This window comes from Nerophis ophidion, linkage group LG06 (genome assembly GCF_033978795.1).
Source record: "Nerophis ophidion isolate RoL-2023_Sa linkage group LG06, RoL_Noph_v1.0, whole genome shotgun sequence".
NCBI lineage: Eukaryota > Metazoa > Chordata > Actinopteri > Syngnathiformes > Syngnathidae > Nerophis > Nerophis ophidion.
Genome location: NC_084616.1, coordinates 20,552,965 through 20,579,668, shown reverse-complemented (window position 1 = coordinate 20,579,668; position 26,704 = coordinate 20,552,965). Strand labels below are relative to the sequence as shown.

Below are 26,704 nucleotides of genomic sequence, written 5' to 3'. Positions count from 1 at the left end.
CACTAGACCTGCCCCCCCTAAACTTATCCCCACTAGACTTGTCCCCGCTAGCTTTTTCCCTGTAAGACCTGTGCACATGACATGTCCCCACTAGAGTTGTCCCCACCAGACCTGTCCGTAGTAGTCTAACACCCACTAGACCTGTCCCCAGTAGACTTGTCCCCACTACACTTGCGCCCACCAGACTTTTCCCTACTAGACTTGTCCCCTTTAGCCCTGTCCCCACTAGACTTGTCCCCACTAAACCTGTCCGCACCATACTTGTTCCCCCTATACCTGTCCCCACTAGACTTGTCCCCACTAGCATTGTCCCCATAAGACCTGTCCCCACTAGACTTGTCTCCATTAGTCCCCACTATACCGGTCTCCACTAGATTTGTCCCCACTAGACCTGTCCGTAGTAGACTAGTGCCCACTAACTTGTCCCCACTAGACTTGTCTCCGTTAGACTTGCCACCACTAGACCTGTCCCCAATATACTTGTCCCCACTAAATCTGTCCCCACTAGACTTGTCCCCATTAGACCTGTCCCCACTGGACTTGTCCCCACTCGACCTGTTCCTACTAGACTTGTCCCCACTAGCCTTGTCCCCGTAAGACCTGTGCCCACTATACCTGTCCCCACTAGACTTGTCCCCACAAGACTTGTCCCCGTAAGACCTGTGCCCAGTAGACCTGTCCCCACTAGACTTGTCCCCATTAGTCCCCACTATATCTGTCCCCACTAAACTTGTCCCCACTAGACCTGTCCGAAATAGACTAGTCCCCACTAGACCTGTCCCCACTAGACCTGTCTCCGTTAGACTTTCCACCACTAGACTTGTCCCCACTATACTTGTCCCCAATAGACCTGTCCCCAGTAGATTTGTCCCCACTCGCCCTGTCCCCACTAGACTTGTCCCCACTAGCCTTGTCCCGTAAGACCCGTGCCCACTATACCTATTCCCACTAGACCTGTCCCCACTAGACTTGTCCCCATTAGAGCTGTCCCCACTAGACTTTTCCCCACTCGACCTGTCCCCATAAGACTTGTCCCCACTAGACTTTTCCCCACTCGACCTGTCCCCATAAGACTTGTCCCCACTAGACTTGTCCCTACTAGACCTGTTCCTACTAGACCTGTCTCCACTAGTCTTTTCCCCACTGTACCTGTCCCCACTATACCTGTCCCCAGTAGACTTGTCCCCACTACACTTGCACCCGCCAGACTTTTCCCTACTAGACTTGTCCCCATTAGCCCGGATCCCCCTAGACTTGTCCCCACTAGACCTGTCCCCACCATACTTGTCCCCACTAGACCTGTCCCCACTAGACTTGTCCCCACTAGCCCTGTCCCCGTAAGACCTGTTCCCACTAGACTTGTCCCCACTCGACCTGTCCCCACTAGCCTCCTACCCGTAAGACCTGTGCCCACTATACCTATTCCCACTAGACCTGTCCCCACTAGACTTCTCCCCACAAGACTTGTCCCCACTAGACCTGTCCCGACTTTTCCCCACTAGACTTGTCCCCACTATACCTGGCCCCACTAGACCTGTCCCCACTAGACTTGTCCCCATTAGATCTGTCCCCATTATACTTGTCCCGACTTTTCCCCACTAGACTTGCTCCCACTAGACCTCTGTAAAGCTTTGTGATCAATCCTAAATATCAAGCAGCTAAAATGCGCCACACGTGGATAAATGTGGAGATAATGTTTTGCTTTTTTTCCCATCATGCTTTGTAATGGATTTAAAAGGGTGTAATTTAGACTTTTTTATTGTGCATGGATGTTTTTTTCTTCTTCATAATATCCACACATTTTTTATATTGTGGTATGTGTGACCATGTCTGTTGGTTGGATTTAAATTTTTTTTGTTGCCCCATGACTAGGGAAGGTTGTCTGCATAATGTTACATAATTAAATTGCTGCACAGAGTGGCAATTAAAGCATGTTAATTGGTCATTGACTGTGTTTATACATGTTGACCACAAGATGGTGATAAATTAGCCTTCGCAAAGTTATGTTATTGTTTTGACACCCCCTGGTTTTAAACAGAGGTCATAAAAAGTTGCGACTTGTAAAACAGTTCCTGCAGGAACCACACCCACCAAACGTTCCTGCTCATGTTATCCCGGCAAAGCGTGTCTTTGCTGCTTGGAGAGTAACAAGTCGAGTGACCTTGGTGTTTTACGCCAACATGAACCTTTGCAGATACACCAAACATTTCAAGTAGATATCACCTCCATGTGTCTCGTACGGTTGCTTTGTTAGACTCCAGGCAGTCCTAAAAAAAAACAGCAACAAGGCAGCAGTGCTTCCAGATGTGGTTCTGGCAGAATGTCAGGACCAGAACATCTGTGTGAACAGGAGTGAACGCCCAGCCCTGAAGGTCTGGAACATACCTTACATCTATTGTCACGTTCTGCTGACGTGGCAAAATATCTTAATAACGTACATGATTTGGATCATTTAAATCATTTCAGACTTGTACGCTACCAAGCTGCACTTTCTGTTTGCTCTCAAAACGAACGCCAACACATTTGCTTTTAATGAGGTTTTTCACGTTCAGTACACGAGTCGGAACCGGGAAGTAGAAGCGATACTTTGGGTGTGTTGTGAAGGTTGCTGCGTTGTCCGATGACGTCATGCGGAGACTTTTGTTGGCTTTGAGCCTCTCAATGCATTCGTGCGTTCCTGCTGCAATCCGATTCAGATTCTAAATCAATTTAAAATTTAAAACTGGATTTAAAGGCCTACTGAAATGAGATGATCTTATTGAAAAGGGGATAGCAAGTCCATTCTATGTGTCATGCTTGATCATTTCGCCATATTGCCATATTTTTGCTGATAGGATTTAGTAGAGAACATCCACGATAAAGTTCGCAACTTTTGGTCGCTAATAAAAAAGCCTTGCCTGTCCCGGAAGTAGCAGACGATGTGCGCGTGACGTCACGGGTTGTAGGGCTCCTCACATCCTCTCACATTGTTTATAATCATATCCACCAGCAGCAAGAGCGATTCGGACAGAGAAAGCGACAGTTTCCCCGTTAATTTGAGCGAGGATGAAAGATTCGTGGATGAGGAAAGTTAGAGTGAAGGACTTAAAAATAAAAAATAAAAAAGGCGACGGCGGATGTTATTAGACACATTTACTAGGATAATTCTGGAAAATCCCTTATTTGCTTATTGTGTTAATAGAGTTTTAGTGAGATTATAAAGTCAGACTGTCACACCTATGGATCATGTTTTGTTTTGGTCATGTTCGGTGTGGTTTTTTGGACATTTGGTTCTGTCTTTTCATTTTCTGGTTTGTTTTGTTACCATAGCTACTCATTAGTTTCCCCTAGTCACCCCCCGATCATCAGCCTCTCACACCTGTTTCTCATTACCACTGCCAGTGTCTCTGAGAGAAGCCAATGGAGGAGCCAAGATCACAGCAGCCTTTTTGGACAGCTGCAGGAGGAGGTCGCATAATCCGCTCAAGAGCCGACTTAATATCACAATTTTCTCACCCAAAAACTTGCGGGTTGACGTAGAGAAACATGTTCGCTTGACCGCTCTGTGTTAAAGCTTCACAGCAAACAAAGAAACACCGGCTGTGTTTCGGTTGCAAAAAGCACGCAATCCAACGCTTTCCACCAACAGCATTCTTCTTTGATGTCTCCATTATTAATTGAACAAATTGCAAAAGATTCAGCAACACAGATGACCAAAATACTGTGTAATTATGCGATAAAAACAGACGACTTTTAGCCGTGTGGTGCTGGGCTAAAATGTCCTCTACAACCAATAACGTCACAAGCACGTGTCATCATTCCACGACGTTTTTAACAGGATACCTCGCGGGAAATTTAAAATTGCAATTTAGTAAACTAAAAAGGCCGTATTGGCATGTGTTGCAATGTTAAGATTTCATCATTGATATATAAACTATCAGACTGAGTGGTCGGTAGTGGTTTCAGTAGGCCTTTAAAAAAATAAATAAATAAATAAGTAAATATAAATATATTTGTTTTAAGGCCATCGTCGCACAACCAGAAAGAGGTTTTCTAACCTGTAACCTGTTTAGAAAAAGTTTCATTCTAATCCATCCATCCATTTTCTACCGCTTGTCCCGTTCGGAGTGGCGGAGGGGTCGCTGGTGCCTATCTCAGCTGCATTCGGGCGGAAGTGGCATACACCCTGGACAAGTCGCCACCTCATCGCAGGGCCAACACAGATAGACAGACAACATTCACCCTCACATTCACACACTAGGGCCAATTTAGTGTTGCCAATCAACCTATCCCCAGGTGTGTCAGGACTGTGGTGTGGATTTGTTTTGCTCCTTCGACGCAGCGTGAGTTCAGGTACATATTTGTTTATATAAACACTATAATAAAAAATAAACAAACTAAGGGCGCTCATAATGAGGTACAGAACTTGGCTACAAAAATATAAACAAAAACACTTCCTCGATTGGCATGAATGATAATGAATAAACAAAAGATACTATCAAAGATACTCAATAAAGCAAAAACTAGCACTGAGGCAAAAAATACAAAAGGCTTACGTGGCGTAGTCAAAATAAAGTAGCAGCGTGGCAAGGCATGAAGGGTGAGTGGTCGTGGTCAAAATATGCAGGCATCTACAAAAGTCAAAGTTCCCAGAATGATGAACAGAAAGCAAATGACTTAAGTACTGGCTGTGGTAACAGAAAGCAGGTGTGAGAGGCTGAGGATCGGGGCGTGACTTAAAGGGACCAGGTGGAAACTAATGGGTTGGCATGGAAACAAACAAAACCAGGAAGTGCAAAATGTGACTGAATGTCCAAAAACTAAAACGTGGCAAAACAAAACATGATCCATAGGTGTGACAAGGTGCATGTCTTTGGAGGTGGGAGGAAGCCGGAGTACCCGGAGGGAACCCACGCAGTCACGGGGAGAACATGCAAACTCCACATACTGTATTTCCTTGAATTGCCGCCGGGGCGCTAATTAATTTAAAACCTCTTCTCACTCCTGTGTTTACCAAAGGCATGCGATAAAAGTAAGCATGAGCTAATTATTTTAAAACCTTGTCTCACTCCGGCACTTACCAAAGGTATGCAATACAAATTTGAGTGTGATGTAAGCTTGGACCTTAAATCCTACTGAATAGCTCTTAATTTTCTTCCCTTTATGCGATTTCAAATTAGCGGTATTGAAATCAGCCTCCTCCATTTTGAAAATGATGACAGGGGAAGTGTCACTCGTGACGTCACGAGTTTAACCAGGCGGTAATACTCAGCATGCGCTAATTATTTTGGGAAGCGAGTTTGACCCGGCAGTAAATCAAGGCAGGCGCATACTATATGCCCTGCGGCAATTCAAGGAAATACATAAGAATGATTTGACAACTCAGGACCTTTGTATTTTGAGACCCCTGTTCCACCGTGCTGGCCATGTTCGAAAATTATTGGAAAAAAAGAATTTCATTTTCCCGCAAAGTGTCGTGTTGAAAACATCGCGGTTTGATGACGGGTGCGTTTGACGTCTCGGGTTGTAGCGGATATTATTTTCCAGCCCGATCCAAGCTATAAGTAGTCAGCTTTAATCGCATAATTACACAGTATTCTGGACATCTGTGTTGTTGAATCTGTTGCAATTTGTTCGACTAATAATGAAGAAGTCAAAGTAGAAAGATGGAGGTGGAGCACTTTTAGCCACAAAAACACAACCGGTGTTTCCTTGTTTAAAATTCCCAAAGATGAAGCTTTACTATGGATCAGAGCGGTCAAGCGAACATGTCAACCGGCAGTTTTTGGTGAGAAAATTGTGGTAATAAGTCGCCTCTTACCGGAGACATCAGCGGAGCTTCCGTTCTGCTGCAGCTGCCGTGACGTCCCTCAGAGACTCTGGCGTCAACACACCCGTGGCCACACCCGTCCGAATTTCAGGTACTATATAATCTCACTAAAACACTAGTAACACAATAAGCAGATAAGGGATCTTCCACAATTATCCTATTAAATGTGTCTAATAACATCCGAATCGCTCCCATTGCAATCGCCTTTTTTTTTTCTTTTTTCAGTCCTTCATTCTCACTTTCCTCATCCACAAATCTTTCATGCTCGCTTAAATTAATGGGGAAATTGTCGCTTTCTCGGCCCGAATCGCTCTCGCTGCTGGTGGCTATGATTGTAAACAATGTGAATATGTGAGGAGCTCCACAACCCGTGACATCATGCGCACATGGTCTGCTACTTCCGGTACAGGCAAGGCTTTTTTATTAGCGACCAAAAGTTGCGAACTTTATCGTCGATGTCCTCTACTAAATCCTTTCAGCCAAAATATGGCAATATGGCAAAAAGATCAAGTACGACACATAGAATGGACCTCCTATCCCCATTTGAATAAGAAAATCTCATTTCAGTAGGCCTTTAAAATATGCATTTCATCAATTACACATTGTTCAAATTTACCGCGAGTTTCCTGTAGAAAACGTTGCGGAATGATGACTCTTATGCGTGGCGTCACGGACTGTCAGGAAATATTACCGCTGCACAAACACGGCTAAAAGTTGTCTCTGTTCATGGCGTAATTACAGAGTGTTTGAGACATCTTTGTAGCTGAATCTTTTGCAATTTTTTCATTTAATAATGGAGACGTCAAAGAAGAATGCTGTTGGTGGAAAGCGGTGGATTGCAGCTGTATTTAGCAACCGAGACAGAGTCGGAGTTTCTTTGTTTGTTGTGAAGTTTTAACACAGAGCGGTCAAGCAAACATGTTTCTCAACGTCAACCAGCATTTTTTTGGATGGGGAAATTATGATATATATCTTACCGGAGACATCATTGGATCATTCGTCGTCTTGCTGCAGCTGTTTAAAAGGCAGCTCTGAGCTTGGCTCTCGGCTTCTCTCTGAGACACTGGCGTGTTCACCGCAGCCATCCGACCTCGAGGTATGTCTTTACAATCTTTGAAATCTCACTAAAACACTATTAAAACAATAAGCAGATAAGGGATATTCCAGAATGATCCTAGTAAATGTGTCTAAGGACATCTGAAATGCTCACACTGCCACCGCCCGGAGCCGTTGCTTTTTTTCTTTTTTTTTTTCTAGTCCTTCACTATCAATATCGTAATTCACAAATCTTTCATCCTCGCTCAAATTAATTGGGAAATTGGCGCTTTCTCCGTCCGAATTGCTTTTACTGCTGGTGGCTCCCATTAAAAATAATGTGAATATGTGAAGAGCACTACAACCCGTGACATCACACGCACATGGTCTGCTACTTCCGGTACAGGCAAGGCTTTTTTATTAGCGACCAAAAGTTGCGAACTTTATCGTGGATGTTCTCTACTAAATCCTTTCAGCAAAAATATGGCGAAATGATCAAGTATGACACATAGAATGGACCTGCTATCCCCGTTTGAATAAGAAAATCTCATTTCAGTAGGCCTTTAAAATATGCATTTCATCAATTACACATTGTTCAAATTTCTCGCGAGTGTCTTGCAGAAAACGTCGCGGAATGATGACTCTTATGCGTGGCCTCACGGACTGTCAGGAAATATTAGCGCTGCACCAAACACGGCTAAAAGTCGTCTCTGTTCATGGCGTGATTACAGAGTGTTTGAGACATCTTTGTTGCTGAATCTTTTGCAATTTGTTCATTTAATAATGGAGACGTCAAAGAAGAATGCTGTTGGTGGAAAGCGGTGGATTGCAGCTGTCTTTAGCAACCGAGACACAGTCTGAGTTTCTTTGTTTGTTGTGAAGCTTTAACACAGAGCGGTCAAGCAAACATGTTTCTCAACGTCAACCAGCATTTTTTTGGATGGGGAAATTATGATATATATCTTACCGGAGACATCATTGGATTATTCGTCGTCTTGCTGCAGCTGTTTAAAAGGCAGCTGTGAGCTTGGCTCTCTCGGTTTCTCTCTGAGACACTGGCGTGTTCACGGCAGCCATCCGACCTCAAGGTATGTCTTTACAATCTTTGAAATCTCCCTAAAACACTATTAAAACAATAAGAAGATAAGGGATATTCCAGAATGATCCTAGTAAATGTGTCTAATGACATCTGAAACGCTCACACTGCCACCGCCCGGAGCCGTTGCTTTTTTTCTTTTTTTTTTTCTAGTCCTTCACTATCAATATCCTAATTCACAAATCTTTCATCCTCGCTCAAATTAATGGGGAAATTGGCGCTTTCTCGGTCCGAATTGCTTTTACTGCTGGTGGCTCCCATTAAAAACAATGTGAATATGTGAGGAGCCCTACAACCCGTGACATCACGCGCACATGGTCTGCTACTTCCGGTACAGGCTAGGCTTTTTTATTAGCGACCAAAAGTTGCAAACTTTATTGTCGATGTCCTCTACTAAATCCTTTCAGCCAAAATATGGCAATATCGCGAAATGAGCAAGTATGACACATATAATGGACCTGCTATCCCCGTTTGAATAAGAAAATCTCATTTCAGTAGGCCTTTAAAATATGCATTTCATCAATTACACATTGTTCAAATTTCCCGCGAGTTTCCTGTAGAAAACGTTGCGGAATGATGACGCTTATGCGTGGCGTCACGGACTGTCAGGAAATATTAGCGCTGCACCAAACACGGCCAAAAGTTGTCTCTGTTCATGGCGTAATTACACAGTATTTTAGACATCTGTTTTGCTGAATCTTTTGCAATTTGTTCATTTAATAATGGAGACGTCAAAGAAGAATGCTGTTGGTGGAAAGCGGTGGATTGCAGCTGTATTTAGCAACCGAGACACAGTCGGAGTTTCTTTGTTTGTTGTGAAGCTTTAACACAGAGCGGTCAAGCAAACATGTTTCTCAACGTCAACCAGCATGTTTTTGGATGGGGAAATTGTGATATGTATCTTACCGGAGACATCATTGGATTATTCGTCGTCTTGCTGCAGCTGTTTAAAAGGCAGCTGTGAGCTTGGCTCTCGGCTTCTCTCTGAGACACTGCCGTGTTCACCGCAGACATCCGACCTCGAGGTATGTCTTTACAATCTTTAAAATCTCACTAAAACACTAATAAAACAATAAGCAGATAAGGGATCTTCCAGAATGATCCTAGTAAATGTGTCTAATTACATCTGAAATGCTCCCACTGCCACCACCCGGAGCCGTTGCTTTTTTTCTTCTTTTTTTTCTAGTCCTTCACTATCAATATCCTAATTCACAAATCTTTCATCCTCGCTCAAATTAATGTATAATTTCAGTAGGCCTTTGAAAGTGTCTTTAGTGATCAAAGGTGAAACGTGTCTACAGTGATGGTCCACAGTTCGGGGGGTGGTCATGGTAGCTGTCTTTTGTTCAGAAGATAAAAATAAATGGGGAGAGCTAGCATTCACAAGCCTGATGGCCTGTGGGTAGAAACTGTTTGTCAGTCTCACAGTCCTGGCTTTTAGGCTCCTGTATCGTCTGCCTGATGGTAGGAGGTTGAAAAGACTGTGCTGGGGGTGTGTACTGTCCTTTATGATATTGTGTGCTCTGCCGGTGGTCCCGCTAGAGCAGGGGTCACCAACCTTTTTGAAACCATGAGCTACTTCTTGGGTACTGATTAATGCGAAGGGCTACCAGTTTGATACACACTTAAATAAATTGCCAGAAATAGCCAATTTACTCAATTTCCGTTTAATAAATAAATCTATATACCGGTATATATAAAAAAATGGGTATTTCTGTCTGTCATTCCGTCGTACATTTTTTTTTTCTTTTACGGAAGGTTTTTGTAGAGAATAAATGATTAAAAAAAACACTTAAATGAACGGTTTAAAAGAGGAGAAAACAGGAAAAAAATGAAAATAAAATTTTGAAACATAGTTTATCTTCAATTTCGACTCTTTAAAATTCAAAATTCAACCGAAAAAAAGAAGAGAAAAAAAAGCTAATTCGAATCTTTGTGAAAAAATAAAAAACAGAATTTATGGAACATCATTAGTCATTTTTCCTGATTAAGATTAATTTTAGAATTTTGATGACATGTTTTAAATAGGTTAAAATCCAATCTGCATTTTGTTAGAATATATAACAAATTGGACCAAGCTATATTTCTAACAAAGACAAATCATTATTTCTTCTAGATTTTCAGGAACAAAAATTTCAAAAGAAATTCAAAAGACTTAAATTTGATTCTAAAGATTTTCTAGATTTGCCAGAATATTTTTTATTTTATTTTAATCATGATAAGTTTGAAGAAATATTTCACAAATATTCTTTGTCGAAAAAAACAGAAGCTAAAATGAAGAATCAAATTAAAATGTATTTATTATTCTTTACAATAAAAAAAAAAAATCCATCCATCCATCCATCATCTTCCGCTTATCCGAGGTCGGGTCGCGGGGGCAAAAGCCTAAGCAGGGAAACCCAGACTTCCCTCTCCCCAGCCACCTCGTCTAGCTCTTCCCGGGGGATCCCGAGGCGTTCCCAGGCCAGCCGGGAGACAGTCTTCCCAACGTGTCCTGGGTCTTCCCCGTGGCCTCCTACCGGTTTGACGTGCCCTAAACACCTCCCTAGGGAGGCGTTCGGGTGGCATCCTGACCAGATGCCCGAACCACCTCATCTGGCTCCTCTCGATGTGGAGGAGCAGCGGATTTACTTTGAGTTCCTCCCGGATGGCAGAGCTTCTCACCCTATCTCTAAGGGAGAGCCCCGCCACACGGCGGAGGAAACTCATTTCGGCCGCTTGTACCCGTGATCTTATCCTTTCGGTCATGACCCAAAGCTCATGACCATAGGTGAGGATGGGAACGTAGATCGACCGGTAAATTGAGAGCTTTGCCTTCCGGCTCAGCTCCTTCTTCACCACAACGGATCGGTACAACGTCCGCATTACTGAAGACGCCGCACCGATCCGCCTGTCGATCTCACGATCCACTCTTCCCTCACTCGTGAACAAGACTCCTAGGTATTTGAACTCCTCCACTTGGGGCAGGGTCTCCTCCCCAACCCGGAGATGGCATTCCACCCTTTTCCGGGCGAGAACCATGGACTCGGACTTGGAGGTGCTGATTCTCATTCACACTCGGCTGCGAACCGATCCAGTGAGAGCTGAAGATCCCGGTCAGATGAAGCCATCAGGACCACATCATCTGCAAAAAGCAGAGACCTAATCCCGCGGTCACCAAACCGGAACCCCTCAACGCCTTGACTGCACCTAGAAATTCTGTCCATAAAAGTTATGAACAGAATCGTGACAAAGGACAGCCTTGGCGGAGTCCAACCCTCACTGGAAATGTGTTCGACTTACTGCCGGCAATGCGGACCAAGCTCTGGCACTGATCGTACAGGGAACGGACTGCCACAATAAGACAGTCCGATACCCCATACTCTCTGAGCACTCCCCACAGGACTTCCCGAGGGACACGGTCGAATGCCTTCTCCAAGTCCACAAAGCACATGTAGACTGGTTGGGCAAACTACCATGCACCCTCAAGAACCCTGCCGAGAGTATAGAGCTGGTCCACAGTTCCACGACCAGGACGAAAACCACACTGTTCCTCCTGAATCCGAGGTTCGACTATCCGACGTAGCCTCCTCTCCAGTACTCCTGAATAAACCTTACCGGGAAGGCTGAGGAGTGTGATCCCACGATAGTTGGAACACACCCTCCGGTCCCCCTTCTTAAAGAGAGGAACCACCACCCCAGTCTGCCAATCCAGAGGTACCGCCCCCGATGTCCACGCGATGCTGCAAAGTCTTGTCAACCAAGACAGCCCCACAGCATCCAGAGCCTTAAGGAACTCCGGGCGGATCTCGTCCACCCCTGGAGCCTTGCCACCGAGGAGCTTTTTAACTACCTCAGCGACCTCAGCCCCAGAAATAGGAGAGTCCACCACAGATTCCCCAGGCACTGCTTCCTCATAGGAAGACGTGTTGGTGGGATTGAGGAGGTCTTCGAAGTATTCCTTCCACCTATCCACAACATCCGCAGTTGAGGTCAGCAGAACACCATCCGCACCATACACGGTGTTGATAGTGCACTGCTTCCCGTTCCTGAGGCGGCGTATGGTGGTCCAGAATCGCTTCGAAGCCGTCCGGAAGTCGTTTTCCATGGCTTCCCCGAACTCCTCCCATGTCCGAGTTTTTGCCTCCGCGACCGCTGAAGCTGCACACCGCTTGGCCTGTCGGTACCTGTCCACTGCCTCCGGAGTCCTATGAGCCAAAAGGACCCGATAGGACTCCTTCTTCAGCTTGACGGCATCCCTCACCGCTGGTGTCCACCAAGGGGTTTTAGGATTGCCGCCCCGACAGGCACCAACTACCTTGCGGCCACAGCTCCGATCTGCCGCCTCGACAATAGAGGTGCGGAACATGGTCCACTCGGACTCAATGTCCAGCACCTCCCTCGTGACATGTTCAAAGTAGTTCCGGAGGTGGGAATTGAAACTTTGTCTGACAGGAGACTCTGCCAGACGTTCCCAGCAGACCCTCACAATGCGTTTGGGCCTGCCAGGTCTGTCCGGCATCCTCCCCCACCATCGCAGCCAACTCCCCACCAGGTGGTGATGATTATTGATTTAAATTGTCAGGAAAGAAGAGGAAATAATTTAAAAGGTAAAAAGGTATATGTGTTTAAAAATCCTAAAATCATATTTAAGGTTGTATTTTTTCTCTAAAATTGTCTTTCTGAAAGTTATAAGAAGAAAAGTAAAAACATAAATGAATCTATTTAAACAAGTGAAGACCAAGTCTCTAAAATATTTTCTTGGATTTTAGAATTCTATTTGAGTTTTGTCTCTCTTAGAATTCAAAATGTCAAGCAAAGCGAGACCAGCTTGCAAGTAAATAAATTCAATTTAAAAAATAGAGGTGCTCAAATAGCAGCACTGGTAAGTGCTGCTATTTGAGCTATTTTTAGAACAGGCCAGCGGGCGACTCATGTGGTCCTTATGGGCTACCTGGTGCCCGCGGGCACCGTGTTGGTGACCCCTGGTATAGAGTACATGTCCAGTAGTGAGGGGAAGTCTGCTCCTGATATGTACTGAGCAGTTTTAATCACTCGCTAGAGTGCCTTCCTGTCCTTAGCAGTGCAGTTTCCATACCAGACTGAGCTGGTAAGGACACTCTCAACCGTACTTCTATGGAAGTTGCTGAGAATTTTTTTGGTTGGCATGCCAAATTTTCTCAGCCTTCTTAGGGAGTACAGTCGCTGCTGGGCTTTCTTTATTGTTTGTTGGGTTTTGTGAGCCCAGGTGAGGTCCTCACTGATGTGGGTCCGGAGTTATTTAAAGGTTTTCACCCTGTCCACCTCTGTCCCCCCCAATGTACAGAGGTGTGTACTGTGCACTCCCTCTCCGTGGGTCAATAATCATCTCCTTGGTCTTGCCTGTGTTCAAGGAGAGATGATTATCCTGACACCAGGCCACCAGTTCCGCTAACTCGGTTCTGTACGCTGCCTCAGCTCCCCCGGTGATCAGTCCGGTGACCGTAGTATCATCTGCAAACTTGATGATACTGGTGTTGTTCTGGGAGGCAACACAGTCGTGTGGGAGGGGGTGTACAACAGGGGGCTCAGCACGCAGCCTTGGGGGGTCCCTGTGCTTAGAACCTTTGTGCCTGATGTCTGGTTGCCGACTCTGACTGACTGGTGCCGGTTTGTGAGAAAGTTCAGCACCCAGTCACAGAGAGCTGGCGTCAGGCCAAAAGTGAGGAGATTATATATATATATATATGTATATATATATATATACCCCGCGTTCCGCCCGATTGTAGCTGAGATAGGCGCCAGCGCCCCCCGCGACCCCAAAAGGGAATAAGCGGTAGGAAATGGATGGATATATATATATATATATATATATATATAATGGAGCAAACAATCGGAGGCGGAGAATGCAGCGGAGCGACGCTGCAGCAATAGAAATCAGGTGCGTACCTCACACACCGGTTCACAATTTGCCTATCTCCTCACAGTGTTTAAGAGGGGAGAAGGAGGAAAGATCAAGAGGAAGAGGTGGAGTATCCGCAGGACTACAGCAGAAGCAAATCAAGAACGATCCGAGAAGGAGCCCCAGGGGAAGACAACATTACCGGCAGCTGATAAGCTGACCAAGACGAGCAGCGGAGGAGGAGGAGCCGATTGACACTGAAGCTTTGTTTATTGGAAGATTAAACGAGAGTCAAACCTGCTCAGCGATGTCCTTCCTGAATGGTCCATGCAACCCACACGGTGACGGCTGGAGTCGTTCACAATGAGTGTCTCCATGGTGAAAGTACATGCAACATCCTCATTTAAATAAGGCGGTCTGCACCACTTTGCAATCACACGTGCTGTCTAAGTAGATCACACGCAACACACCCACTACCACTACCGTATTTTCCGGCATATAAAGCGCACCGGTATATAAGCCACACCAACTAAATCTAAAAAAATAAATAAAAAATTGTTCCATATATTAGCCGCACTGGACTATAAGCTGCAGATATATACCTGGTTAAATTACTTATTTACACTGAAGGTGTATTTACATACCTTAATTGTTTCCAAACTGTGTTTGTCACAGGGCAGTAAAACAGCTGATCAAACAAAACAGAAGTCATCGTCATGGACCCACTAGCTGCGCATGCCAGCTCTCAGACTCAATAACTCCACGGTGACAAATTGGTGAATTTACTAAGGGATTTGTGAAACTGATAACAATACTAAAAGAATGCAGTTGAAAGTTAATAATACAAACCAAGACACTCGTTAACGTGTTAGCATATTAGCCAAAGCTAATGACGCTAGCTTTATTACATTACGATAGCACATACAAATATACATGAAAACACACCGACAGACATCACACATGGGACGCTTTCGTAGGTAAAAATTGTTTTAGTTATATTGTAAAACTTACAAATGTTGAATGAATAATCTTTATGAGTAGAAACGCTATGGACAGTTGGAAAACCAACACAGCACTCTGGTTGTAAAAAACCAATAACACAGACACTCGTAAAAGTTAATAATACAAACCAGCACACTCGTTAATGTGTTAGCATAATAGCTAAACCTAACGACGCTAACTTGATTTCATTACGATAGCACATACAAATATGCATGAAAACACTCTTACAAACATCACACATGGGACGCTTTAGCAGGTAAAAATTGTTTTAGTTATATTGTAAAACTTACATAGGGATGAATGAAGAATCTTTCGAGGTGCAACGCTATGGACGGTTGGAAGACCAACACGGGACTCCGGTTGTAAAAATAAGATACTAACACAGACACTCGTAAACGTGTTAGCATATTAGCTAATGCTAACGACGCTAGCTTTGTTACATTACGACAGCACGTACATTTTTGCATGAAAACACTCCGACAAACATCACACATGGGACACCTTAGTAGGTAAGAATTGTTTTAGTTATATTGAAAAACTTCTTAAATGAAGAATCTGTATGAGTGGAAACACTATGGACGGTTGGAAGACTCCAGTTGTAAAAAAGTAAATAAATACTAACAGACACTCGTAAACATGTTAGCATATTATCTAATGCTAACGACGCTAGCTTTGTTACATTACAACAGCACGTACATTTTTGCATGAAAACACTCCGACAGACTTCACACATGGGACGCATTAGTAAGTAAGAATTGTTTTAGTTATATGGTAAAACTTGTTAAATGAAGAATCGATAAGAGTAGAAACGCTATGGACAGTTGGAAGACCAACACGGCACTTAAGAGCACTACCCGTTAAAGAAAGGACACCTGTAGTGAGCATACTCATCCAACAGATGGCGCCATAGAACAATAAAACACCCTTTCCATTGCATTTGATTTTTACCATGGCTGTTCTCAGTTTATGGGATTTTTCTCCATCTGCACCGTCTTAGGAGCCACAGGGTTCAAAGCGTCATAAAAAAAGTAGTGGCTTACAGTCCGGAATTTCACGGTACAATCTAGTTTAGAAACCAGGTCCTGTGGGTTCTCCACACGTCACAAACATTATTTCAGGCTAAAAATGACGGGAGGAAGCAGGACAGTTGCACAGAGGGGAAACGGCATAACTGAAAAGGGGTGTGGTCGGTGCACACACACCCACACACACACCCACCCACCCACACACACACACACACACACAGAAAGAGAGAGAGGAGAAGGGAGCATATAAAGAACTGCAGAGAACAAGGCGGACTTTATCCAGCTTGTCTGTCCCGCTCACCCAGACCTGACAGGAAAGTCCTCTCCATCTCCTCCTCCCCCCCTTCAGCAGCACGCACTCACAACTCCCTCTGACCATGTGGCGGATCCACAGCATGGCCGTGGCCCTGGCGCTCTGCACGCTGCTGCTGCGCGGTGGTAAGTTCCTGGTTTTTTTGGACTTTTTCTGTCTTCGATACTGATGCAGCTGAGATAGGCTCCAGCACCCCCCCCCCCCCCCCCCCCGAATTCAGAGTAAAAAAAGTATGAGGTTCAGTTTTTAATTTACACCTTGCTTTTTGATCTAATAATACTTCTCAATACTTAATTTGATTAAAATTTGATTTGTTTTGGTTTGAAACACCATTTTTGTTTACTTTGTGTGATTTTGTCCTCTTGTTTTTCCTGTTGTATTAGGTTGGTTCACTACCTCAATATACTTCAGAGTTTAAATAAATGCAAATATAATAATAAATGATAATAATAGTGATAATAATAATAAAACATAGTAATAAATATAATTAATACATAAAATATAATAATGAATATAATAAAATATATACCTGGTTAATAGTAACAAATAATACAAAAAATACGACATAGTAACTTATCAAATAAATAATAGAAATAATACTATAATAATAACAGTTATAATAAATAAAATATACTGTAATAATGGATATGTCATTATACTTCAAAGTTGAAATAAACAAACATATAATAATAAATGATAATAATAATAATAAAACATGGTAATAAATATAATACATAATAATAATAATAATACATCAAATATAATATTAAATCCTAAAATCATAATAGTAATAAATAATACAACAAATACTATATAATAACTTATTAAATAAATAAATAAATAATAAATAATAATACTTTAATAATAACAATTATAATAAATAAAATATAATAATGGATTTTTGTTATACTTCAGGGTTTAAAGAAATAAATATACACTAACAAATGTTAATAATAATGATAATAATATTAATAATAATAAAAAAATAGTGATACATAAAAAAATAATAATACATGCAATATAACAATAATAATAATAGTAATAAATAATACAACGACAACTATATAATAACTTGTTTAAAAATTATTAAAAAATACCATAATAATAACAATTATAATAAATAAAATATAATAATGCATATATTATTATACTTCAGAGTTTGAATGAATAAATATTTGATAAATAATAATAATAATAAAACATACCAATAAATATAATACATTATAATACATAAAATATAATAATGATGATGATAATAATAATAATACATAATATAACACATACTATATAATAAATTATTTATATGAAACAGTAATAAATAAATAACTGTATTCTTAATGCTATGTTATTATATGAAATACACAACTTTATTAATTCGAGCACACTAGGAACATTCACACAAATTATTGCTTCGGTATCGCCAATATCAGCCTGAATTGTGCTCGTTATCGGTATTTTGACGTTACCATGTTCATGCTTGCTTCCTTTTGTTGTGGTTTGAGACACCTTTTTTGTTTACTTTGTGCGATTTTGTCCTTTTGTTTTTTCTGTTGCATTAGCTCAGCTTTATTGTTATTCATTGTCGAGTTTGAAATAAATATATCATAATAAATGATAATAATAGTAATACAATATAGCAAAAAATATAATACATAACATGTAATAATAATAATAAATAAAATGCTGTAATAAATATAATAGTAAATAAATAATACTACTTAATAACAACAACAAAGAATAATACAAGTAATTATAATACATAAAATATAATAATGGATGCATTAATGAATACATAATAAACAGTATAACAAATATTATATAATACATTATTTTTATTAAATAATACTACATAAATTACTGTATTATTATTAATATGTTATTATTTGAAATACACAACTCTTTTAATTCTACCAGACACACTAGGAACGTCTGCACAAATTATCACTTTCGTATCGGTATTGATACAAGCCTGAATTGTACTCTGTATCAGCTGGGAAAGACAATCGGTGGTATCGCACGTCACACATTTTCAAACCATGCTTGTGGAGTTTGGGCCCTGCAACTTTTGTACGACAGGAAATGAAGTTGTCGCCGATGCGTGCATGTAATTAGGGTGGGGTCGCGGGTCAAAAACCGGATGATGGTTTAAGTTAAAGTTAAAGGCCTACTAGAATGACATTTTTTTATTCAAACGGGGATAGCAGGTCCATTCTATGTGTCATACTTGATCATTTCGCGATATTGCCATATTTTTGCTGAAAGGATTTATTGGAGAACATCCACGATAAAGTTCGCAACTTTTGGTGCTCACATTGTTTTTAATGGGAGCCTCCAGCAGCAAAAACGACAATTTCCCCATTAATTTGAGCGAGGATGAAAGATTTGTGGATGATGATATTGATAGGGAAGGACTAGAAAAGGAAAGAAATAATAAAATAAAATAAAAAGCGACAGCTCTGGGCGGCGTTTCAGATGTAATTAGACACATTTACTAGGATAATTCTGGAAGATCCCTTATCTGCTTATTGTTTTAATAGTGTTTTAGTGAGATTGTAAAGACATACCTTGAGGTCGGATGGCTGCGGTGAGGAGCCAAGCTCACAGCTGCCTTTTAAACAGCTACTGGAGGAGGAAGAATAATCCAATGATGTCTCCGGTAAGATATATATATATCACAATTTCCCCATCCAAAAACATGCTGGTTGACGTAGAGAAACATGTTGGCTTGACCGCTCTGTGTTAAAAACAAAGAAACACAAGCTGTGTCTCGGTGCTAAAGACAGCTGCAATAATCAGCTCTGTTATTTTCTGTTTTTTCGACTGTTTTCCGTACCTTGGAGATATCATGCCTCGGAGGGTGTAACAACACGACCAGGGACGGATTCATGTTGACTTACGTGGAGTGTGCTAATCAGACATATCAATGGTCACGCCACGTTAATGGAGGCTAACATGCTATTTAGGCTAGCTGTATGTACATTTGTAGCTATATTTGCATCCAGCCTTTCCCTCCACCCACATTTAATGCCAAACAAACACTTACCAATCAAAGGATTCAAGTTGCACCAGTGGTCAAAAGATGCGAAAGTCCCTCGTTTGTTCTGTTCTGTCGTAGCATCGTTACCGACGATAGTGATGCTATGATGGAGATGTGTGGATATCCTGCGACACTCAGAGCAGATGCATTTCCAACGATAAAGTCAACGAAATCACAAAGGTGAGTTTTGTTGATGTTATTGACTTATGTGCTAATCAGACATATTTGCGCACGGCATGACTATAATCCAATCGATGCTAACATGCTATTTAGGCTAGCTGTATGTACATTTGTACATACATCCTTTCCCTCCACCCACATTTAATGCCAAACAAACACTTACCAATCGACGGATTCAAGTTGCACCAGTTGTCAAAAGATGCAATCGTTGGTTTGAAGGCGATCGCCAAATTCATCCTGGTTGCCGTTGTCTGTCGTGATATGGCTCAATAGCTTCAGTTTCTTCTTCAATTTTGTTTTCGCTATCTGCCTCCACACTCCAACCATCCGTTTCAATACATGCGTAATCTGTTGAATTGCTTCAGCCGCTGAAATCCGAGTCTGAATCCGAGCTAATGTCGCTATATCTTTCTGTTCTATCCGCCATGTTTGTTTGTATTGGCATCACTATGTGACGTCACAGGAAAATGGACGGATGGATATAGCGATGGTGAAAATCAGGCACTTTGAAGCAGTTTTTCGGGATAATGCGTGATGGGTGAAATTTTGAAAAAAACTTAGAAAAATAGAATAAGCCACTGGGAACTGATTTTTATTGGTTTTAACCCTTCTGAAATTGTGATAAAGTTCCCCTTTAACGCGGACACAGTATTTAAACCATTTGAAAAACTTATTCGGGTGTTATGATTTAGTGGTCAATTGTACGGAATATGTACTGTACTGTGCAATCTACTAATAAAAGTTTCACTCAATCAATCGGACACAACATTTTTCAATTGACTCTCTAGCGCCCCCTTAAAACTTGGAATAAATTAGCCTCTGTCACCAGATTCACGTGGATGACAGGACGCATGTAAAAGTCTCAAGAACCTATATGTGAAAACAAACAAGAAGTCGGCCATCTTGGTTTTCATTCTGCCGTTTTTAGGTAAAAAAAGGGGTCGTACTTTAACAAACTCCTCCTAGGGACTTGGATTAGACGAAGCGTGATCATAATGACGGATAGAAGACAGATTGGCGAGGATAAATTGCAAAGGAATTTTGCCTATGCTTTAAAATGTGGGCGTGGCATGGCGCCAAATTTTGATCCAATGGTTGTTGGCCATTTTTGGGCGAAACAAAGGGGTCTTTAACAAACTCCTCCTATGGACTTTGACCAAATGAACCGTGATTATAATTAGAGATACTAGACAAATAAGCGATGATAAATTGCAAACATATTTTACCTATGCTTTAAAATGTGGGCGTGGCATGGCACCAAAATTTGTTCGGATGTTTGTAGGCCATTTTTCGGTGAAAAACAGGGGTCGTACTTTAGCAAACTCCTCCTTGGGACTTTGACCAAATGAACCGAGATTATAATGAGAGATACCAGACAGATAAGCAATGATAAATTGCTAAAATGTTTTGCCTATGCTTCAAAATGTGGGTGGGGCATGGCGACAAACTTTGATCGGATGGTTGTTGGCCATTTTTCGGCGAATAAAACGGTTCTTACTTTAACTAACCCCTCCTGGGGACTTTGACTAAATGAACAGAGAATACAATGAGAGATACCAGACGGATAAGCGATGATAAAAAACAATTTTTTTTGCCTATGTTTTAAAATGTAAGCGTGGCATGGCGACAAACTTTGATCAGGTGGTTGTTGGCCATTTTTCGGTGAAAAAAAGGGGTCGTACTTTAACAAACTCCTCCTAGGGACTTGAATTATATGAACCACCATTACAGTGAGAGATAAAATACAGATAGGCGAGGATAAATTGCGAATACATTTTGCCAAGGCCATAAGACGTGGGCGTGGCATGGCACTAAACTTTGAGTCGATGGTTGTTGGCTATTTTTTGGCCCAAAAAATGGGGTCGTACTTTAACTAACCCCTCCGAAGGACTTTGACCAAATGAACCGTGATTTTAATGACATATACTAAACAGATGGTTAAGAATGTATTGCGAAGGAGTTTTTTCAACGCCAAAAGATTTGGGTGTGGCATGGCGCCAAACTTTGATTTACTGTTTGTTGGCAATTTTTCTGCAAAAAAAATTGTTTGTACTTTAACAAACTCCTCCTAGGGACTTTGACCAAATGTATTATAATGAGAGATAGCAAACAGATAAGTGATGATACATTTCAAAATCATTTTGCCTATTCTTTAAAATGTGGGCGTGGCAAGGCGCCAAACTTTGATCGGATGGTTGTTGGCCATTTTTTGGTGAAAAAAAGGGGTCGTACTTTAACAAACTCCTCCTTGGGACTTTGACCAAATGAACCGGGATTTTAATGAGAGATACCAGATGGATAAGCGATAATAAATTGGGAAAGAAAATTGCCTATGCTTTAAAATGTAGGCGTGGCATGGCGCTCCTCTTTGATCGGATGGTTGTCGGCCAATTTTCGATGAAAAAAAGGGGTCGTACTTTAGCAAACTCCTCCTAGGGACTTGGATTAAATGAACCACGATTATAACGAGAGAAAAAATACAGATAGGCGAGGATAAATTGCGAATAAATTTTGCCAAGGCCATAAGACGTGGGCGTGGCATGGCACTAAACTTTGAGCCGATGGTTGTTGGCCATTTTTTGGCAAAAAAAAGGGTTAATACTTTAACTAACCCCTCCGAGGGACTTTGACCAAATTAACTGTGACTATAATGAGAGATACCAGATAGACAAGCAATGATAAATTGCAAATTTTTTTTTGCCTATGCTTTAAAATGCAGGCATGGCATGGCAACAAATTTTGATCGGATGGTTGTTGGCCATTTTTCGGTGAAAAAAAGGGGTCGTACTTTAACAAACTCCTCCTTGGGACTTTGACCAAATGAACCGCGATTATAATGAGAGATATCAGATGGATAAGCGATGATAAATTGGGGAAAAAATGTGTCTATGCTTTAAAATGTAGGCGTGGCATGGCGCCACTCTTTGATCTGATGGTTGTTGGCCAATTTTCGGTGAAAAAAAGGGGTCATACTTTAACAAACTTCTCCTAGGGACTTGGATTAAATGAACCACGATTATAATGAGAGATACAATACAGATGGGCGAGGATAAATTGCGAATACATTTTGCCAAGCCCATAAGATGTGGGCGTGGCATGGCACTAAACTTTGAGCCGATGGTTGTTGGCCATTTTTCGGTGAAAAAAAGGGTACACACTTTAACTAACCGCTTCGAGGGACTTTGACCAAATTAACCGTGATTATAATGAGAGATACCAGATAGATAAGCAATGATAAATTGCGAAAAAAATTTGCCTATGCTTTAAAATGATGGTCGTGGCATGGCGCTAAATTTTGATCGGATGGTTGTTGGCCATTTTTCTGTGAAAAAAAGGGGTCGTACTTTAACAAACTCCTCCTTGGGACTTTGACCAAATGAACCGCGATTATAATGAGAGATACCAGACAGATAAGCGTTGATAAATTGCGAACATATTCTGCCTATGCTTTAAAATGTGGGCGTGGCATGGCGCCAAACTTTGATCAGGTGGTTGTTGGCCATTTTCCGGTGAAAAAAAGGGGTCGTAGTTTAACAAACTCCTCCTAGGGACTTGGATTAAATGAACCACAATTATAATGTACAATACAGATGGGCGAGGATAAATTGTGAAGAAATTTTGCCAAGGCCATAAATGTGGGCGTGGCATGGCACTAAACTTTGAGCCGATGGTTGTTGGCCATTTTTCGGCGAAAAAAAGGGTTAATACTTTAACTAACCCCTCCGAGGGACTTTGACCAAATTAACCGTGATTATAATGAGAGATACCAGATAGATAAGTGATGATAAATTGCAATTTTTTTTTGCCAATGCTTTAAAATGCGGGCGTGGCATAATAACGAATTTTGTTTGGATGGTTGTTGGCCATTTTTCGGTGAAAAAAAGGGGTCGTACTTTAACAAACTCCTCCTTAGGACTTTGACCAAATGAACCGTGATTATAATGAGAGATACCAGATAGATAAGCGATGATAAATTGGGAAAAAAATTTGCCTATGCTTTAAAATGTAGGCGTGGCATGGCGCCACTCTTTGATCGTTGGTTGTTGGCCATTTTTCGGTGAAAAAAAGGGGTCGTACATTAAGAAACTCCTCCGAAGGACTTTGACTAAATGAACAGAAATTACAATGACAGATACCAGACAGATAAGCGATGATAAATTGCAAATTTTTTTTGCCTATGTTTTAAAATGTAGGCGTGGCATGGCGACAAATTCTGATCGGATGGTTGTTGACCATTTTTCGGTGAAAAAAAGGGGTCGTACTTTAACAAACTCCTCCTTGGGACTTTGACCAAATGAACCGCGATTATATTGAAAGATACAAGGCAGCTGGCCGAAGATAAATTGCAAAGGAGTTTTGCCTACGCTTCAAAATGTGGGCGTGGCATGGCGCCAAACTTTGAGCCGATGGTTGTTGGCCATTTTTCGGCGAAAAAAAGGGTTAATACTTTAACTAACCCCTCCGAGGGACTTTGACCAAATCAACCGTGATTATAATGAGAGATACCAGATAGATAAGTGATGATAAATTGCAATTTTTTTTTGCCAATGCTTTAAAATGCGGGCGTGGCATGGTAACGAATTTTGTTTGGATGGTTGTTGGCCATTTTTCGGTGAAAAAAAGGGCTCGTACTTTAACAAACTCCTCCTTAGGACTTTGACCAAATGAACCGTGATTATAATGAGAGATACCAGATAGATAAGCGATGATAAATTGGGAAAAAAATTTGCCTATGCTTTAAAATGTAGGCGTGGCATGGCGCCACTCTTTGATCGTTGGTTGTTGGCCATTTTTCGGTGAAAAAAAGGGGTCGTACATTAAGAAACTCCTCCGAAGGACTGACTAAATGAACAGAAATTACAATGACAGATACCAGACGGATAAGCGATGATAAATTGCAAATTTTTTTTGCCTATGTTTTAAAATGTAGGCGTGGCATGGCGACAAATTCTGATCGGATGGTTGTTGACCATTTTTCGGTGAAAAAAAGGGGTCGTACTTTAACAAACTCCTCCTTGGGACTTTGACCAAATGAACCGCGATTATATTGAAAGATACAAGGCAGCTGGCCGAAGATAAATTGCAAAGGAGTTTTGCCTACGCTTCAAAATGTGGGCGTGGCATGGCGCCAAACTTTGAGCCGATGGTTGTTGGCCATTTTTCGGCAAAAAAAAGGGTTCATACTTTAACTAACCGCTCCGAGGGACTTTGACCAAATTAACCGTTATTATAATGAGAGATACCAGATACCTAAGCAATGATGAATTGCGAAAAAAATTTGCCTAAGCTTTAAAATGTGGGTGTGGCATGGTGGAAAGCTTTGACCGGATGGTTTATTGCCATTTTTCGGTGAAAAAAAGGGGTTTAACTTTAACAAACTCCTCATAGGGACTTGGATTAACTGGACAGCGAGTATAATGAGAGATACAAGACATATGGGCGATGATAGAATGCGAAGGAATTTAACCTACGCCTTAAAATGTGGGCGGGGCATGGCGCCAAACTTTGATCGGATGGTTTCTGGCCATTGACAACATGCTTTATCAGTATTATTCCAAAAGCTGTGCACTGCCCATTGTAAGCATTAATCCTGACTTCCCTATTTAGATTGATCATAAAAATGAGCACACATTGTTTTATTTATTTTTGTTTTGTTTTGTTGGTTAACATGCTTTACATAACGCTCCTGTGTTAATGTTGCTGATCAATTTGAATTTGTTATTATTTATTGAGTTAATTTTTCAGTATCGAATGGATTGAGTCGGTCAAATTTTTTTTAAATATTTTAATCAACAAATTATTATATTTATATTTTTTTATTTCAGGCAATTTGATGCACTTTTAATATTTTCTGTGAAAGACTAAAAAGACAATATTAATACAGTTATAGAAGCACTGCCCTAATGCAATGTTTACTATAAGAAGACAGACAAAAAATAAAATATAGGCAATATTTCTTAATTATTAACATCAACTGAGAATAATACTGGTGTTTATTAGAATTATTGTAATCTAAATATGATCTTATACCTTTTATAGAAAAAAAATAAAAGAGCGGCTCCTCAGGATCCGGCTCCCCTGAAAGAGCCATAATTCTGACGCTAATTTCGTGGTGGTGATTCCTGGCTCTGACTCTCATTGAAGCCCCGTCCAATGACTTCTGCAGAGTAATATTTGTTGCGACCCTGAATGCCGCACAGAACTGATGAAAATAGCTCAGGGTCACTTTTGAAAGGACAAGAGATCACGAGATGGTGGAGCATGCCGCCGGTTCGCAGAATAATGAGGGATACTGTCTCTGCCGGATGTTAATTCAATGGACACGGAAATGCACTAATTATACTACACGACATGCCACGCCCACATTTTAAAGAATAGGCAAAATGGATACATGGATGATACAGCAGAGGATTGGGAGAATGTCATGTGGTCAGATGAAACCAAAATAGAACTTTCTGGTAGGAACTCAACTTGTCGTGTTTGGAGGAAGAAGAATACTGAGTTGCATCCCAAGAACACCATACCTACTGTGAAGCATGGGGGTGGAAACATCATGCTTTGGGGCTGTTTTTCTGCTAAGGGGACAGGACGATTGATCCGTGTTAAGGAAAGAATGAATGGGGCCATGTATCATGAGATTTTGAGCCAAAACCTCCTTCCATCACTGAGAGCTTTGAATGGTTGACCAAATACTTATTTTCCACCATCATTTACAAATAAATTCTTTGAAATTCCTACAATTTTTTTTCTTCACATTCTGTCTCTCACAGTTGAAGTGTACCTATGATGAAAATGACAGACCTCTGTCATCATTTTCAGTGGGAGAACTTGCACAATCGGCGGCTGACTAAATACTTTTTTGCCCCACTGTGTTTGGCTCCAGCTAAAAGTTTGTAAATGGAAAAGTTAGCAAAAATGGAGGGGTTTGCAAATGGAGGTTTCTACTGCCATTTCTTTGTTGCGTAAATCCCACCCATGTGACTCCTCTTCTTGTGTCTCGCTCTCGGCGTGGAAACGGCGATCAAGGGGGTTTAATTGAAGCCACATGGAATGTAGCAGCAGTGAAGTCATCGGCCCCTCCAGGGCGGGGAATCAGACCCGTCTAATTGGGAATGTCTTTGTTGTGTTCACGCAGAGGAGCGAAGTAAATAAGCACTTTGACGAGTACATGCAAAGAGCAAGCATCCCAGGGGCCGCTGGGTTGGGGGGCCCTGTCAGTCCCTCCTTTTTTTTAAACTTTTGTGGCCTAAGATGCCTGAATTAAAAATTGCAAAGTTTTGAGGCTTATTTTCTTTTAAAAACATCCATCCATCTTCGTCCGCTTAACCGAGGTCGGGTCGCGGGGGC

At 41.5% G+C, this 26,704-nt stretch overlaps 1 protein-coding gene and 1 long non-coding RNA gene across 3 annotated transcripts in view; both read left to right on the top strand.

The window, feature by feature from the left end:
- Positions 1–14,051, top strand: part of LOC133553901 (uncharacterized) — a 20,952-nt gene extending 6,901 nt beyond the window's left edge. The window contains exon 3 of the long non-coding RNA XR_009806998.1: positions 13,886–14,051. This is a non-coding gene — a long non-coding RNA (uncharacterized LOC133553901). The remainder of the gene's footprint in view (positions 1–13,885) is intronic.
- Positions 14,052–16,040: 1,989 nt separating this feature from the next.
- LOC133554352 (uncharacterized) overlaps positions 16,041–26,704 on the top strand; it is a 65,132-nt gene continuing 54,468 nt past the window's right edge. The window contains exon 1 of one of the 2 annotated variants that reach the window (XM_061902968.1): positions 16,041–16,265. In XM_061902968.1, the coding sequence (XP_061758952.1) occupies positions 16,205–16,265 (61 nt within the window). In that variant the 5' untranslated portion in view covers positions 16,041–16,204. The remainder of the gene's footprint in view (positions 16,266–26,704) is intronic. The other variant, XM_061902969.1, reaches the window with a different exon arrangement.